The sequence below is a fragment of the Schistocerca americana genome, chromosome 3 (assembly GCF_021461395.2).
Source record: "Schistocerca americana isolate TAMUIC-IGC-003095 chromosome 3, iqSchAmer2.1, whole genome shotgun sequence".
NCBI classification, from domain to species: Eukaryota; Metazoa; Arthropoda; class Insecta; order Orthoptera; family Acrididae; genus Schistocerca; species Schistocerca americana.
Genome location: NC_060121.1, coordinates 253,649,619 through 253,667,850, shown reverse-complemented (window position 1 = coordinate 253,667,850; position 18,232 = coordinate 253,649,619). Strand labels below are relative to the sequence as shown.

General features: G+C 45.9%; 1 protein-coding gene across 1 annotated transcript in view; it reads right to left on the bottom strand.

The window, feature by feature from the left end:
• Positions 1–17,218, bottom strand: part of LOC124606813 (neprilysin-1-like) — a 535,942-nt gene extending 518,724 nt beyond the window's left edge. Inside the window, exon 1 of the mRNA XM_047138881.1 lies at positions 16,020–17,218. Coding sequence (XP_046994837.1) covers positions 16,020–16,347 — 328 coding nt within the window. The 5' untranslated portion in view covers positions 16,348–17,218. The remainder of the gene's footprint in view (positions 1–16,019) is intronic.
• Between the last annotated feature and the right edge of the window lie 1,014 nt (positions 17,219–18,232).

The following is an 18,232-nucleotide window of genomic DNA, read 5'->3' as shown; positions in this document are numbered from 1 at the left end:
TCTCAGCACACCCTTGTTGACACTGTGGATCTCGGACTTCTGACCAAAAAGCGATTGTGGCACTGGAATCCAAACTTTTTGTTAAGAATGACCTTTGCTTTCTTGTGGAGATATTCCCATAGCAACTTTCATCTCCTAACAAATATTTCTTTATATCTCACCCACAAGTAAAATACCAATTTTCATAAATTTAGCTTTAAATTTTTTTAATGTAACGAAATAGTTTCTTAAAAATTTTCATCCCCTATTGCACTCCCTTATGGATTGTATTTCCAGGCCGGCCGGAGTGGCCGAGCGGTTCTAGGCGCTACAGCCTGGAACCGCGCGACCGCTACGGTCGCAGGTTCGAATCCTGCCTCGGGCATGGATGTGTGTGATGTCCTTAGGTTAGTTAGGTTTAAGTAGTTCTTAGGGGACTGATGACCTCAGAAGTTAGTGCTCACAGCCATTTTTTTTGTATTTCCAGGAACTCTGAAACACGTATTTCTTTTTTAATTTCTAACCGAGAAGTCAAATACCAATTGTGGTAGATGTAGCCTCAAAATTCCTTTAGTAGTTCTTTAGCAATTATTTATTTTCAAAAAACATTCACCCTCTATTTTACCTCCTACAGGCAGAATTTCTAAAAATGATGGGACACGTATTTTTTATTTTCTGACTGAGAAATAAAATACCAGTTTTCGTAGTTCTAGCTTCAAAATTCCCTTAATAGCGATATACTTTCAAAAGGCATTTCATCCCCCATTTCACCCCCTGAGGAATTTCGGACAATTCCTTCTTAAGCGATGCCTACGGTACACGATCCACACCCTCTCCGAACTTCAGGTTGCTGTCCTTAGTGATCTGGGGGTGGATCATGATGAGTCAGTCAGAACATTGCCTTATATCGGGCGTGTCTCCTACGGTCGGTCAGGCGCATTTTCTCTTACATTTCAGCTGATATTTGCAATCTCGTTTCTGCGTTCAGTGGAGGAACAATTCGCAGACGATAATTGTTTATCAGCATAACTAAACACCCTGTCAACAGAATCTGTGAGGCAACAGTGTGTGGATAATAGTGTTTTGGTCGACGTTGTGCTCTGTCTCTTATGACCTCAGTTCACTAAAAACGTAGCTTAGCTTTCTGTCTCCTGCTTCCAGACAAGCTGATTGTTATCGCAGTTTCGAAGGAATGTTTAGGGATTTCGTTGTGATCAAGGGTGTAGATCTTTTTTCCCCGCAGAACAAGACAATCTAGGAGTAGAGCCAGTTCATTGAACGAGTCGTTGAACTAAATTCGGAGCGGTTTCACAAGTGCTGCTAGACAAATAAATGGTGTGGACGGCGCCCTAAATGACTCTTGTCTGTTTCCTCACGGTGGCCCCGCCGCTGGGAATTAATGTATTCCCATTTGGCTGCACGACACGTAGGGTTTGCCTGACAACGCGACTGATAGTCCACTGCGCGCTCTCTGATCTGCGATCTAATACTGCGCACGCACACACACACACACACACACACACACACTTGTTTTTGTCAGCAAGGAAGCTGGTCACACGCCTTTTCGTGGGCAAAAACAAATGTCTAAGCAATCAGTTCATTAGAAGACACAAGGCGCTTCCAAGTGAAAAACAACTTCATTAGGCTCATGTTGATCGTAATAAGACAAAGAAGCTGATATCTACAGAACGTGTTAGCTGATCGAAACAGAGTCGTACACTTGGGTGATCATCCCGTCAGCCACTCGCCCACGCACACACATTATGAGACCAAGGCCTTGACTTGTTACTCCGATGTTTATTCTTTAGGAAACGTAATAAAATCTTTCTATTGTTTATTTTCTAGTTTTTAACACAGTATCAAAGTCATAAAAAGTGTTAATTAACCAGCTTGTACAATACATTGCATAGAACTGTCCAAGTTGCAATATTAATTTTCTTTATTACTTGATGATCAGATTTGAGCCTAAGCAAATCATCAAATCATCCACCAAGCTATGCAGTAACATCCATTACGACAGCTGCATGAATATTCATTGTAGTTAAACGCACCTTATGAATGAAAACAGAGTTGAACTTCATTTACCCTGACTAGTTAGGTGAATGACGTTCAGCCCTGCGCTAATTTACGAGATGTGTTTAACTGGAATGAACAGTCACATAGCTGTCGCAGTGGATGTTACTGCATTGCCTAGTGGGTGGTTTGATAATGAGCTTGGGCTCGAAACTAGCCATCAAGTAATAAAGAAAATTAATATTGCAACTTGGACGATTCTCAGCAAGCTGGTGAACCACACAATTGCTGACATCACACATTGCAGAATCCCGGAAATTAGTAAATATTAATTAAAACAAAACCTTATTATATACAATATTTCTAGTTTTCCCCCTAGAAGGAAATTCTAGGGCTAACCAACTCTTGAGAAAGCAACTAGGGGTTTTCAATTATTAATATACAGGGTCATCCAGATGGAATGGTCATATTCAGGGACATGACAGGAACGATCACTCGAAGCAAAAAAAGTCGTAAACATGGGCTCTAAAATACATACTTTAAGAGTAGTGAACCCTTATTCAGTAGAAGGGATGTATTTAACTGTATCGGAGATGAAGAAGTGCTCCTAACTCTTAAGATATACACTTCAGAGTCCGTGTTTATTGCAGTTTTTTGCTTCAAATGATCGTTCGTGTCGTATCCCTAGATACTGACCATTCCTCCTAGGAGACCGTGTATTTATGAAGGGTGCTTTAAAGACTCCGCTTCAAATGTGTATGGGTGATAGATCACATCATAGGGAATAGATTTTGTTCGAGACGAAATGGTCACTAATGCTTCCCGGCAACGCTAGGTATCATTTTGTTGAATTCTGCAGCCCTGGGAAGACGATATTTCACCGAACTAGCAGGGCCTACTAAAAAAGTGTGCAACATCTGCATGCTACGTACCACAGTGAACTGATAGAGTGATTTTCAACAAGAAAACCTTAAGAACGAGAGTCTCTGACTGCAGAAAGATATTTTGGAAGCATATCAGTAACTTTAACTTTGCTCGGCCTGGTCCCTTTCATGCAGAATATATGACTAAATTATAGGCAATATACATTCGGTACGGAGCCACAGAGCGCCTTCGTACTGTCACCTCTCGTGGGTTAATTAATAATAATGGACGCGTAGCATCGCTGGAGCACAAGATCTTTTTTATTATTGATTTGCCGGCCGGAGTGGCCGAGCGGTTCTAGGCGCTACAGTCTGGGGCCGCGCGACCGCTACGGTCGCAGGTTCGAATCCTGCCTCGGGCATGGATGTGTGTGATGTCCTTAGGTTAGTTAGGTTTAAGTATTTCTAAGTTCTAGGGGAGTAATGACCTCAGAAGTTAAGTCCTATAGTGCTCAGAGCCATTTGAACCATTTTTATTATTGATTGTGCGCCTGAGAGGCCACAGGACATATGAACCCAGTAGCGTTTCTATGCAAGTAGGCTTCAGTAATACGTCGTTTCATATCAAAAGCGGTAGTTGCTGTGTTCTCGTAGACAGCGTTATTCAGCTTTCCCCACAGGAAAAAATCTACGGGCGTCAGGTCCGACGAACAGGCCGGCCAAGGTGCAGGTCCCCTGCGTCCAACTCAGCGATTTGAAAATAATTCGTGAAGATTTTCTGTAGTACTTCGTGCGCTACGGTCTGGACAGCCATAATATTGGCAACACATGTTCCTCCTAGTCTGCAGAAGAACATATTCAGGCATGCGTGGAAGATGGTCTATTAGGAGTCTACGATTCTTACCTACGTTCGGTGTTCCGTCTACGAGAAACGGGCCTATGAGCTGTGTGCACTATCTCACACCACAAGTTTACACTCCTTAGACGCTGACGTTCCAACTGACGAAGTCTTGCATCGGCGATTTACCTGGCCATGATTGGTAAACGTGGCTTCACTTCTAAACAAGATATATGATACATCTTGAGTTAATGACCATGTACAGAAAATAACACGAGTCTCATAATCGTTTCCACGCCTCTCTCGACTAAGAGAGATGTGATAGGGATAGAACCTACGTCAATTGAGAATGCATAGGACACTTGCCTGACCGGTGCTACTTCCTCGTGCGATTCCGCTGGTGCTAACATGCACACCAGCAGCAACAGGAGGAAGAACATTAATTTCCTTCTCTTCAGTCGTCACTTGTGTCCTTCAGTTATATTGTCTAGGTGCTACAATACCACTTTCACGTAACTAGTTTAAGAGGTTGATAAATAATTGCCGAGATGTTGACGTCTGTTAGCATTTCTTGCGCATACACCGTACAAGAAGGGACTGCATGCTTCCTACACTGTTCACACACCATGAGCATGTCGGTTTTTTCTGCATTGGTAAATCCCTTCGCTCACTCACGACCTATTACTTGGAGCGTCACACACTAACTGACTAGCAAGTCGCAATGCACTCAAGAAACACGCAAGCACACTGCAAGCAAACATAACAACCTCATACCTGGCAACTACATACGTTGAATGGCACAAACCAGTGTCGGTGTCTAAACTTTTCAAAATACGATAGCTCGTAAACGACTCGAACTAGGCTCCTACAACAAACACCACTGACATTCTTATCTAGCCTACTTTTAGTTTGTTAGCGTCAATAGACATTGTTCCATGTAAAAAACGTTATAACTGCACAAAAAACACACTTTATAAGTATTATTACAATATTTTTATTGGCTAACAATACGAGCTCCTGAATACCAATCCCTTTTATGAAAACAACACATTAGCATTTTCCATTACCGCAATATCTTCAGTGCAAGTTTCAGGTGATTCACCTGTATACCAAATATATATATATATATATATATATATATATATATATATATATATATATATATATACGGGGTGGTCAGAAAATGTCTGAAACGCTTGTCGTGAAGTTGTTGGGCAGATTGTTCTGTTGTATTGGGACATGAATGTTAAGAAAAAAATGCGATACGTTGCGCCGTTTCCGAGTTATTTAGCATTGAAGTTAGCCAATCAGGTCGTTGCGCGCACGAATTCAAGTTTCTGCTAACCAAACAAAGCGCTCGTTAGGTAACACCGCCCCTGGGAGGTCGCTTGAATGTGAGCGCACGACGCCCCAATTGGCTACATTCAGTGCTTAATAACTCGGGAACGGTGCAACGTATCGAATTTCTTTCTTAACATTTATGTCTGAGTACAACCCGCTCTGTAACATCCCTACAAGCATTTCACACATTTTCTGACCACCCTGTATATATATACAGGGTGTTACAAAAAGGTACGGCCAAACTTTCAGGAAATATTCCTCACACACAAAGAAAGATGATATGTTATGTGGACATGTGTCGGGAAACGCTTAATTTCCATGTTAGAGCTCAATTTAGTTTCGTTAGTATGTACTGTACTTCCTCGATTCACCGCCATTTGGCCCAGTTGAAGGAAGATTATGTTGACTTCGGTGCTTGTGTTGACAAGCAACTCATTGCTCCACAGTACTAGCATCAAGCACATCAGTACGTAGCATCAACAGGTTAGTGTTCATCACGAACGTGGTTTTGTAGTCAGTGCAATGTTTACAAATGCAGAGTTGGCAGATGCCCATTTGATGTATGCATTGCCGGCCGGTGTGGCCGTGCGGTTCTAAGCGCATCAGTTTGGAACCGCGTGACCGCTACGGTCGCAGGTTCGAATCCTGCCTCGGGCATGGATGTGTGTGATGTCCTTAGGTTAGTTAGGTTTAAGTAGTTCTAAGTTCTAGGGGACTGATGACCTCAGTAGTTAAGTCCCATAGTGCTCAGAGCCATTTGAACCATTTTTGATGTATGCATTAGCACGGGGCGCGGTACGTTTGCATCGAGACAGATTTCCAGAACGAAGGTGTCCCGAGAGGAAGACGTTCGAAGCAATTTATCGGCGTCTTAGGGAGCACGGAACATTCCAGCCTATGACTCGTGACTGGGGAAGACCTAGAACGACGACGACACCTGCAATGGACGAGGCAATTCTTCGTTCAGTTGGCGATAACCTTAATGTCGGCGTCAGAGAAGTTGCTGCTGTACAACGTAACGTTGACCACGTCACTGTATGGAGAGTGCTACGCGAAAACCAGTTGTTTCCGTACCATGTACAGCGTGTGCAGGCACTATCAGCAGCTGATTGGCCTCCACGGGTACATTTCTGCGATTGGTTCATCCAACAATGTGTCAATCCTCATTTCAGTGCAAATGTTCTCTTTACGGATGAGGCTTCATTCCAACGTGATTAAATTGTAAATTTTCACAATCAACATGTGTGGGCTGACGTGAATCCGCACGCAATTGTGCAATCACGTCATCAACACAGATTTTCTGCGAACGTTTGGGCAGGCATTGTTGGTGATGTCTTGATTGGGCCCCATGTTCTTCCACCTACGCTCAATGGAGCACGTTATCATGATTTCATACGGGATACTCTACCTGTGCTGCTAGAACATGTGCCTTTACAAGTACGACACAACATGTGGTTCATGCACGATGGAGCTCCTGCACATTTCAGTCGAAGTGTTCGTACGCTTCTCAACAACAGATTCGGTGACCGATGGATTGGTAGCGGCGGACCAATTCCATGGCCTCCACGCTCTCCTGACCTCAACCCTCTTGACTTTCATTTATGGGGGCATCTGAAGGCTCTTGTCTACGCAACCCCGGTACCAAATGTAGAGACTCATCGTGCTCGTATTGTGGACGGCTGTGATAGAATACGTCATTCTCCAGGGCTGCATCAGCGCATCAGGGATTCCATGCGACGGAGGGTGTATGCATGTATCCTCGCTAACGGAGGACATTTTGAACATTTCCTGTAACAAAGTGTTTGAAATCACGCTGGTACGTTCTGTTGCTGTGTCTTTCCATTCCATGATTAATGTGATTTGAAGAGAAGTAATAAAATGAGCTCTAACATGGAAAGTAAGCGTTTCCGGACACATGTCCACATAACATATTTTCTTTCTTTGTGTGTGAGGAATGTTTCCTGAAAGTTTGGCCGTACCTTTTTGTAACACCCTGTATAACACCAATCATCTCGCTTACCTCAGGCAAGTACCAGACACAAACAGAACAATCATCACATTTCACAGACACCAAAAAACTACAGAAATAATCACAGACTCACACGTACACAGGGGAGTAAAAGACGAAAGGCTACAAACTCCTCCTCACACTTCCTCAAACGGGGGAAAGTAAAAGATGAGAGCAGCATGAACAGGACACTTCCGCTGGAGACGCTGCCCCCGAAACAGTAGTGCATACGATTAGCTTTCACATATAGGAACAAAAACGCGGCAAGAGACTTTAATGTACGTAGGTTGGAACTTAAATAGCGGCAAAACTGCTGTGGAGACACTATGCAATGGAATCTACTATTGTCGCTGATAGCACACGTTGTTGACATACCTACCTTACCTCCGAGGAAATGGACTCGCCCGTCCCAAGTCACCGGCGTGCGCAGCGAGCGGTCTAACGTAACGGTGTCACTGTGTTTTCGAAACAGGAAAAACGGAGTTGGATCAAGATTGAATGTGCCAGAGGTCGTACAGCACGGCAGTGTCATCAAGGTCTTCAAGACGCGTGCGGGGAATCGGCATTACCGCACAGAACAGTGGCACGTTGAGTAAAAGCTTTCAACGAAGGTCGCCAAACTGTGGCAGACATGCATCGGACAGGTCGTCCTAGCGTCTCTGAAGAAGACATGCATGATGTTGCCGCGTTAGTGGACAGTGATCGACGCCATACGATTCGTCAGGTCGCCCACGAAACCGGATTAGCGGATACGACTGTGCTTCGCATCCTGAAGGAACGCCTGAGCATGCGAAAAATTGCATCACGATGGGTTCCGCATGACTTGACGGAAATGCAGAAATGGATGCGTTACGACGCTGCTCAGACGCATTCGGGGCGCTATGAGCGCGAAGGAGAGGCTTTCTTATGCCCTATCGTGACACTGGATGATACATGGGCCACATCGTACGAGCCAAAACTGAAATGCCAGTCCAACGAATGACATCATTACGGGTCGCCGCGAAAGTCGGAAGTGTGTCAGAGGCCCAGTATGGTGGAAGTGATGGTGATTCTCGTGTACGACTGTGATGATGATATCCTAACGCATTACGTTCCTCCACGGCAGACCGTCAATGCACAGTATTGCCGTTCGTTTTTGGAGCATCACCTGCGACCAGCTTTCTGAAAGAAGCGGCGACACTTTCTGCGCAATCCACCCATCATTTTGCACGACAATGCGCCGACGCATACAGCGCAAACTGTGGCTGCTCTGTTCGGTCGATGGGACTGGAAAGTACTGTACTATCCATCATACTCCCCGAACTTGAGTCCTCGTGACTTTGATTTGACTCCGAAGATGAAGGAACCACTTTGTGACATTCGCTTCAGAACTGTTCCAGAGATTCGACAGGCATTAGGGCGCTCCATTCACACCATCGACAAAACAGGCTCCGCTAACGAACGGTATATTACGCCTTCCGCATCGCTGGCAACGGATTCTACACAACGATGGTGACTACTTTGAAGGACAGTAACAGGTGCAAACATGTAACTCTTTTGTACCGGTTGTGAATAAATAGTTGCCACTGTTTAAGTTCCAACCCTCGTATGATAAGCGTGTATAGTATGTTTTATTATATGTATGTGTTATCGTGTTTGTATGAGAAATCATAATCTTAGCCAGTGTTATTCAAGGGCATCGTCGCAAATGGACCAAGTGCATTTGTGAATGGAATGATGCATATGACATGAATACATGATGCTGTGATTGTGTGAGTAAACCAGAGGGTGTTTCATATTCAGGTAACTACAGGGGATAGGCAAAATAATGTGAACAGTAGTAGTAATGGGTTGGTTGTGTTTGACAGTCAACAACGCAGGTAAAGCACATGTCGCGCTGGACTGTGTGTGTTCAGAACGGACAAGGCATCAGTGCAGGTTGTTTACGAGTAGTACACACTTTGTATTAATATTCAGAGGCCGAGGTTGACGTGCAATGAAAGACATAATAGAGTTCCAAAGAGGGCAGTTTGTGAGGGCCCGATTAGCTGGATCATTAGTAACAAGGCAGCCTAGTTATTGAATGTTTCAAGAGCAAACTGTTTCAACACTCATGACAGCCTATACAAAACAGGGGAACACATCATTGTGTAAACGTTATAGTAGGCGCAAATTGAAACTAAGTGATAGAGATCGTCGTACGCTAACACGAATTGTGTCAAAGCAACACAAAACTACGGCGGCTAAAGTGACTGCAGAGCTCAATATCAATATTCGAGACCCCGTATCTATCGATACTCTCCGCCGACAACTCCATAAAGCGAATATTCATGGACGAGCTGCTAGACCGACACCATTAGCGACGACAACCAACGCAAAGAAGCGTAAAACATGGCGACAGGAGCATAAATCCTGGACGGCTGATCAGTGGAAGCACGTCATATGGTCCGACGAGTCAGCGTTTTCGTTATTTCCAACATCGGGCCGGATTTAGGTCTGAAGAACGCCAAAAGAAACCTATAATCCTGATTGCTTGATTCCAAGGTTAAGCACGGAGGTGGAAGTGTGATGGCTTGGTCCCACCATTACTCTCAAAGGCTGAGTTACAGCCACTGATTATGTGAACATTTTAGGTGATCAGGTGCGTCCCACGATTCAAATGTTTCTCCCCAACAATGATTCCATATTTCAGGACGATAATGCACTCATTCACACAGCCAGGACGGTACAATCGCGCTATAAGGAGGATGTAACTGAAATGCAGCACAGTCCCCAGACTTGGACATTATCGAACCCTTGTGGGCGGTATTGGAACACAGACTCAGGAGCATATTTCTGCCTCCCTCGTCTCTACAGGAGTTAGCAGAGGTTCTGATCGAAGTGTGGCATAACGCTCCACTGGAGACTATGCACTCATTAAATGCCACTATTCCAAGAAGAATCGCAGCTGTATTACGGGCAAATGGGGGCCCAACCCCTTATTAATAAACCATTCCCAAGTAAGTACAGGTGTTCACATCACTTTACCTATGCCCTGTATATGATTGTACATATCAAAGCCATTAAAATAGCTCCAAAAAAAAAAAGGTCTTTCGAAGACGCTGGGTGACACCATTCTCACACTGCGAGACATTTTGGGAGACTTGTCTCATCTTCTCGTGGCACAATTGAGGATTGGTCCTCCGGAAGAGGGGCCTTGAAACCAGACCTTGACAGCAACCTGCTGTGTCACCAGATGACCCGTCTGTGGTCTTCTGTACGAGAAAAGCGTCAGTCATGAAGCAGTGTTGTGTAACAACACTGGCAACATACGGCAGAGATGACGCACATTGTGACATTTCAGGCTCTCGGAAGCATAAGCTTTAATCCCACGTTTCACACCACAGCTGAGCAAAGATGCAGTAGCTGACGCGTGACGTCGTAAAGTTGACTGAGGTACGAATGACAGATGCTACCACAGTTACACCTACGAGGGAACTGAACCGCCTTGCGATCTGGTTTGGTGCTGTGATAAAATATGGAGGAAATACTCCCTATCCTACGCGCCAGATTTCATATTTTGTTCATTAATTTATGACTAAATTATCGTTCAGGTTTTGTTTGTAATAGTAAGAGAGAACCTGTTAATGTTGACCTATAATTACATGATCATGTCATCATTTTATTAACGTATTTTAAGAATAATTGAGCAACCAAAAGAAGCCGAATCACTTCGTGTGTTATCAGCATCGACTAGCGAAGCGATTCTATATCTACATCCACATGGATACTCTGCAAATCACATTTAAGTGCCTGGCAGAGGGTTCATCGAACCACATTCACAATTCTCTATTATTCGCATTCGTGCTAAACGGTTCAGTAGTGGAAGGCGGGGCCGAAGTATAGGTTGGATGTGTTGCCGCATGTGTCTAAGATCGAAAATCTGCAAACAGCGCAGAGAATAACTGATTATAGGAAAGTGTAATCTGATTTGTGAAATGTTAACAATATTTGCTACTATGTTTACAAGTGAGAATGAATTATATTTTCGTATAATAAGAATGATTTGTAACTTAGCGTGCGTTTCTTGTAGTCGTGCGATACCCATACCATATTATTCACGCAATGTGCATAATAATAAATGGATGACATCCCTATAAACTTTGGAATTTATTGTTTCAGTAAGTGAGCATTTGCCTGTTTATTAGTAATTCCACCGACCGGGGTGGCCGAGCGGTTCTAGGCGCTACAGTCTGGAACCGCGTGACCGCTACGATCGCAGGTTCGAATCCTGCCTCGGGTATGTGTGCGTGTGATGTTCTTAGGTTAGTTAGGTTTAAGTAGTTCTAAATTCTAGGGGACTGATGACCTCAGAAGTTCAGTCCCATAGTGCTCAGAGCCATTTGAACCATTAGTAATTCCATTAGGCCTAAAGCCTCACATCAAACCGAGTGGACTCAAGATCTTTGTGGTATGTCTGTGCTGAGATGATGACATCACTTGAAGACGGCAGATTGAAACGTGCCCATCGGTTCGTTTCGTGTAACCTGACTTGTCACCTGAGCGATACGTTTGATTCCCTGTTATAGAGCCTGCCACACCACATTTTACCCTGGCAAGACTGCACTAAACCTCTGTTGGTGGAGGGGGAGGTGGAGATTAATGTTTAACGCCCCGTCGACAATAAACCTCTGGAGAGGTGACAGACCAAACTACCAGGTGTAGACGTATGAAACCGGAATTTGGTTTGCAATAGTTACACGTTTGTTGTTTGAAGCTGATAAAGTGTTTTATTAAAAATAATCTCCATTGCTATTTATACATTTCTCCCATTCTCCCACCTCTCCGGCAGGCTAGGAATGCCACGCCAAAATAAAAAAATAAATAAGTACTTCTTTAGAAGCGCACCTATTAGCGATCCATTTTAGTACATTTTCATATAAACTGAAGCGTTTTTCATCGAGAGCGTGTCCCAGTCATGCAAATGGATGATAATCGGACGGAGCCAAGTCTGGAGAATAAGCTCTAGTACTTCCCAACTGAACGCCTCGATCGTTTCCCTGACACTTTTGCTGCGTTGATAGGGCGTTATCATGGAGCAATATGACATTGTGTTGCGTTTTTCCATATTCCGGTCGCAATCGATCATTTGCCATTGGCGGTGATCAGTGTTAACGGTTTCACGAGGTTTTAGCAGCTCGCAATAGATGACACCGTTCTGATCCCACCAAACACAGAGAATTGTCTTCTATCCAAAGCAGCTTGGTCTTGCACTGGATGTCGATGGTTTGCCTGGATTCACCCATGATTTACGAAGCTGAGGATTCTCTATTTCTCATAACCTGTCGCTATTAGATGTAAAAACGACTTTGTTATGTATCTGGCGAGCAGCATTTCACAAGTGGTCTTTCGATTTCCTTGATGTCTTATTCAGTCATTTCCCACTTTCTGCACCTTTCTCATAGCTTTTAACCGAAGAGAAACTGCTATTCTGTCACATTCAATTATTCCGCCAGTTCCTGCTGAGTTTGGTTATCATCTTCATCCAATAAGGCCTGCAATTCGTTGCCTTCAAACTTTTTCCGTGGTTTCCCGCGCTCGTCGTTTATCACGTCAAAATCATCACTTTTGAATTTTCTGAACCACTCAAAACACTGTGTTTCACAAGAGAATGTTCGCCGAAAGCTTCGACAATCATTTGATGTGATTCTACAGCAGTCTTCTTCAAACGGTAACAGAAAACCAACGCTGTCCGCAAATCGTAGTTCGTGGACACAAAACTCGACATGTTTACGGGTTTGAAACAGATACCAATGCATGGAACTTGGGTTACTGTATGTTGACATTCGTCGTCAACCGTTACGAGAAGCAGACGGCACTCCAGACGCCGTCTCACGGGCCCTGACGTTTTGCCATTCGTGCACCCAGGTTCGTCGTTGAATACACCATCGCAGGCGCTGATGCAGCGTCAAGGGTAACCACAGCCATTGTCCATGCTGCTGCATACGTCGTCGAACTGCTCGTGCAGATGTTTGTTGTCTTGCAAACGTCCCCATCTGTTGACTCAGGGATCGAGACGTGGCTGCACGATCCGTTACAGCCATGCGGATAAGATGCCTGTCATCTCGACTGCGGGTGATACGAGGCTGTTGGGATCCAGCACGGCATTCCGTATTACCCTCCTGAACCCACCGATTCCCATATTCTGCTAACAGTCATTAGATCTCGACCAACGCGATAGGCTACAATCCGACCTTTATCAACGTGATGGTATGCATTTCTCATCCTTACACGAGGCATCACAACAACGTTTCACCAGGCAACGCCGGTCAGCTGCTGTTTGTGTATGAGAAATCGGTTGGAAACTTTTCTCATGTCAGCGCGTGATAGGTGTCGCCACCGGCGCCAACCTTGTGTGAATGCTCTGAAAAGCTAATCATTTGCATATCACAGCATCTTCTTCCTGTCGGTTAAATTTATCGTCTGTAGCACGTCATCTTCGTGGTGTAGGAATTTTAATTGCCAGTAGTGTATATATCCTACGTCTGGCCGAAATTCCTGTAGTAGAATATATATACACCCGAGTCCGCAGCTCGTGGTCTTGCGGTAGCGTTCTCGCTTCCCGGCGGGGTCAGGGATTTTTCCTGCCTCGAGAGGACTGGGTGTTGTTGTGCCGTCTTCATCATCATCATTCATCCCCATTACGGTCGGAGGAAGGCAATGGCAAACCACCTCCGCTAGGGCCTTGCCTAGTCGGCGGTGCGGGTCTCCCGCATCGTCCCCATACGCTCCTCGGAGTATGGGACCTCATTATCATCATCATCATTATATATCCCCCAACGTACAGGTTTTCTGTGAAACGCGAGAAATAAAATGTTATGTTGCACTCAGCTGTGCTGTGAAAATGTGCGTCTCCGTATCCTTTCTCGCAGTGCTAACTACCATAGCAGGGCTTTCAAACATTTAGACAAAAGTTTCGCCGCGCGGAGTGGCCGTGTGATTTGAGGCGTCATGCCACGGATTGCGCGGCCCCTCCTATCGGAGGTTCGAGTCCTCCCTCGGGTATGGATGTGTGTGCGTGTGTGTGTTGTTCTTAGCGGAATTTAGTTTACTTTAGTGTACGTTTAGGGACCGATGACCTAAGCTCTCTGGTCCCTTAGGAATTCACACTCACAAAACTTTCCGTACATGTATAGTTTTTAAAAAGTTGTATGGACAACAATGTGATGTTTTGTTTTCGTTCTCAGAGTCGGTTTTAATAGAAAACCGTTGTATTAGAAAAGTTGTACTTATGGCTTATCTGCTTCTGACTATTCCGAAACTTTGTAATGCTTCCAGTTCACTGATTAAAATTGTGAGAAATAATTTCATTGAAAATACTATCCTCACAGGTTCAGGAGGTGGAAAGGTTTCTCGCATATCCCGTATACTAATAACCCCGACCCATTTACCCATTCAGTATGAGCGAATCAAGGTTTCGTTTGCAGTAACAACAAACAAGGTTCAACGTGAGACATTCAAATAGTTAACAATTGATTTATGACGATAGTGTTTTTCCCATAAGTTGTATGTTGCTCTTTCACCAACTAGTAGTTCAGAACACCTGTTCATACTCTTACCAAAAATATCCATAAAAAGTTATAAATTCTGAAATTTTGTAATTGTATTGTGTACACTAAACTTTTAAAAAACCTTAAAAACAGTGAAAAGCGAAAACAAAATGGTTGAAATGGCTCTGAGCACTATAGGACTTAACATCTGAGGTCATCAGTCCCCTAGAACTTAGAACCACTTAAACCTAACTAACCTAAGGACATCACACACATCCATGCCCGAGGCAGGATTCGAAACTGCGACCGTAGCGGTTGCGCGGTTCCAGACTGAAGCGCCTAGAACCGCTCGGCCACAGCGGCCGGCTACGAAAACAAAGGAGTCTTTTCCATTCATATTCTATGTTGTTGTGGTCTTCGGTCCAGGGACTGGTTTCATGGAGCTCTCCATTCTACTCTATCCCGTGCAAGCCTCTTCATCTCCGAATAACTACCGCAACCTACATCCTTCTGAATCTGCTGAGAGTATTCATCTCTTGGTCTCCCTCTACGATTTTTACCCTCCAATATTAAATTGGTGATGTGATGTCTCAGAACGTGTCCTACCAACCGATACTTCTTTTAGTCATGTTGTGCCAAGCAGTCTTCTTCTCCCCAATTCTATTCAGTACCTCCTCACTAATTACGTGATCCACCCACCTAATTTCAGCATTCCTCTGTAGCACCAGATTTCGAAAGCTTCTGTTTTCTTCCTGTCTAAACTATTTATCGTCCATGTTTCGCTTCCATACATGACTACACTCCACTTCCTGAACTTATATCAATACTCGATGTTAACAAATTTCTCTTCTTCAGAAACGCTTTCCTTGCCATTGCAAGCCTACATTTTATATCCTCTCTACTTCGAACATCATCAGTTATTTTGCTCCCCAAATAACAAAACTCATCTACTACCTTAAGTGTCTCATTTCCTATTCTAATTCCCTCAGCATCATCTGATTTAATTCGACTGCATTCCATATTATTTATTATAAAATCGAGTTTCATACCTTCAACGTGGGAGAAGTCGCAATGAGGAGCCGAAATATGTGCCCTAACACAATTTCCAGGAATATCCATACATACTTAGTGATTGTGATAGCCAGTAAATAATATGTAGAGCAGCTTTATTGATTATTATTTGCAAATAGTTTTCAACTCGAATAAAACTGTTGCTGAATGGTTAAATAAAGCAAAGAGACAGTTATAAAGGAAGTATATTCTATTACAACCCCTTCTCCTTCGCTCCACCAGTTACACAAGAAATAGCGTGTCTCCCCATAGATCACGTGACACGACTTTGACCTTGAGCTCGCACTGCCAGAGGTGACGGATACCACCTGCACCATCAGCGGGCACGTGTCGGGTGAGGGCATACAGCGTGCGAAGGCTAGACTAGCATACATTAGGCTAGGCAATGCTAGGCCTACCTGTGCGCTGGCAAGAGGACCAAGATAGCGCGGCGAGCGCCAAGAAGGCGAGGCAGGCGACGAACAGCGCTAACACGGCAGCCGCGAGGCAACGCTCCAGCGCCGTGTGGCCGCCGCCTCTGCTTCCGCCGCCGCCGCCGCCGCCTCCCGCCGTCACCACTACGACGCTTGCCGCTCCAACCGCCCCCGCGGGAGCGTACTTGACTGCGGGGGCGGGCGCGCCGCCTCCGCCGGCCGCGGGCCTCGACCCACCGTCCCTCAGCAGTGTCTCTTTCTCCGCGTCACGCAGAAAACCATTGTTGGCGGAGGAACGCTTGGCGTCCTCCATGGCACACCGCTCAGCACGCTCTTCGGCGAGTTGCCAGCATTCCAGGGGTTCACACCTCTCTCAAACTGCGCTGCAGAACTCTGTATACTGTCTCTGCCCTTCCCATGATCAACTCCGACGCATTGTGCGTTGTAAACAGCTTAGCACTTTTTCGCTTCTATTCGACAGTAATAAAACTGTGCAGACGTCTTTTCTTTGTAGCTATTTTCCTCCTAGCTATCTCTCCAGCATCACTGAAACACGTCTGCTACCCAATATATGCTGCAAGCGTCTAGGGTCGTCACTATTGTTAATCTAGCACATTGCCAGCTGGAGATGTATCGCAGAGCTAGTACAATACCAGCAAAAAACGCTACTGACGTAGTACTTGCTCGGTGTTAATAATTGTCTCCTAGGCATTTCAGTCTCCAGTCGTTTTCGATGACAAAGCAAGAGAGGGATCTACAGCTTATCAACATAACGTTCAGTTGCTGCACACCCATTTGTTCAAAATCGCCAGGAATTAAATTGGATCACTTCGCCTTCTCATACAATGAAACACAGTATGATGCTCCTGTCAGCAGTGTGCAGTCCAAAACGTGCATTCTAGGAATTGCAGTGGAAGCGTCGGGGTTTACTAACACCTGCCGCTGCGTGTTGCGGCAGCCGGGTAGACACTGCGCTTCGCGAAGCGGCGGTGCTTCTGCAACTCGCGCGCCACGTGCTCCAGCACCACTCTGGCCGTGGAGGGGAGCCGTAGGAGGGGGTACGGCCGCGAAGGGTTGGGAGGGGCGTGGAGGAGGGGGGACAGGGTACGTGGCGCGGGAATCCGCTGGACGCGCCGGTCGAAAGCCGCAGCAGCCGCGTGGTCTAATCGGGTCAGTCGGCTGACTGGTTTACGCGCACGGTCCGTTTCACTCGTGACAAGTGCGACCGCGACGTGTCACAGCGACGCCGGCGGCGACAGTGGCAGGAGTCGCGTCGCGCGGTCGCCGTATCCAATTAGCGCTAAAGACCTGCGGCGGGCGCAGTCAGACGGAGTGCCCACGGGCTGGCTTGGCGACCCGCGCAGCGTGTGGCCGTGGGCCGCGCGGCCACATCGCACAGGGCTGGCAGGCTGTGTCGAGCGTCCGGCTGCACTGAGCTGGCGCCGGCGGCGGCGGCGGCGGCGGCGGAGGCGGCGGAGTCGCGGCGCGCAGGTGGCTGGGGTAGCCGCGGGAGGGGCGGCGCACAGTAGGAGGCGGAGGGGGAGGGGGCATCGATCCCCGGCCGCAGCCCCCACTAGCGTCGCCACCCTGCGGCGGCCGTGGGGCGCGCTCTTCGCGTCGCTCAGAAGTAAACAAACACTGAGCGACTGACCACCCTGCTCCAAAGACTTCATCTGCTACGCTAGCTGGCCCCTGCATTCGAACTGCTGCCAACGTATCGAATTACACGCTGAGGTCACAGAAATCATGTGATAGCGATAAGCGCAGATACAGATGGCGGTGCTACCTCGTACACACGGTATAAAATGATCGTGAATTGGCAGAACTGTTATTTGTACTCAGGTGATTCGTGTGAAAAGGTTTTCGACGTGATTGTGGCCGCACGTCGGAAGTAACGGACTTTGAACGCGGAATGGCAGTAGGAGTTAGACGCATGGGGCATTCCGTTTCGGAAAGCGTTGGGGTATTCAATAATCTGAGATCCAGTGTCAAGAGTGTACCGAGAATACCAAATTTCACGCATCACCTCACACCACAGACAACGACCGAGAGCATGGGCATTTGGGTATTCTCAGTGCTGATAGACAAGCAACACTGCGTGAATTAACACCAGAAATCAATGCGAGACGTACGCCGAACGTATCCGTTAGGGCAGTGTGCAAAATTGGGCATTAATGGGCTATGCCAGCAACGATCGA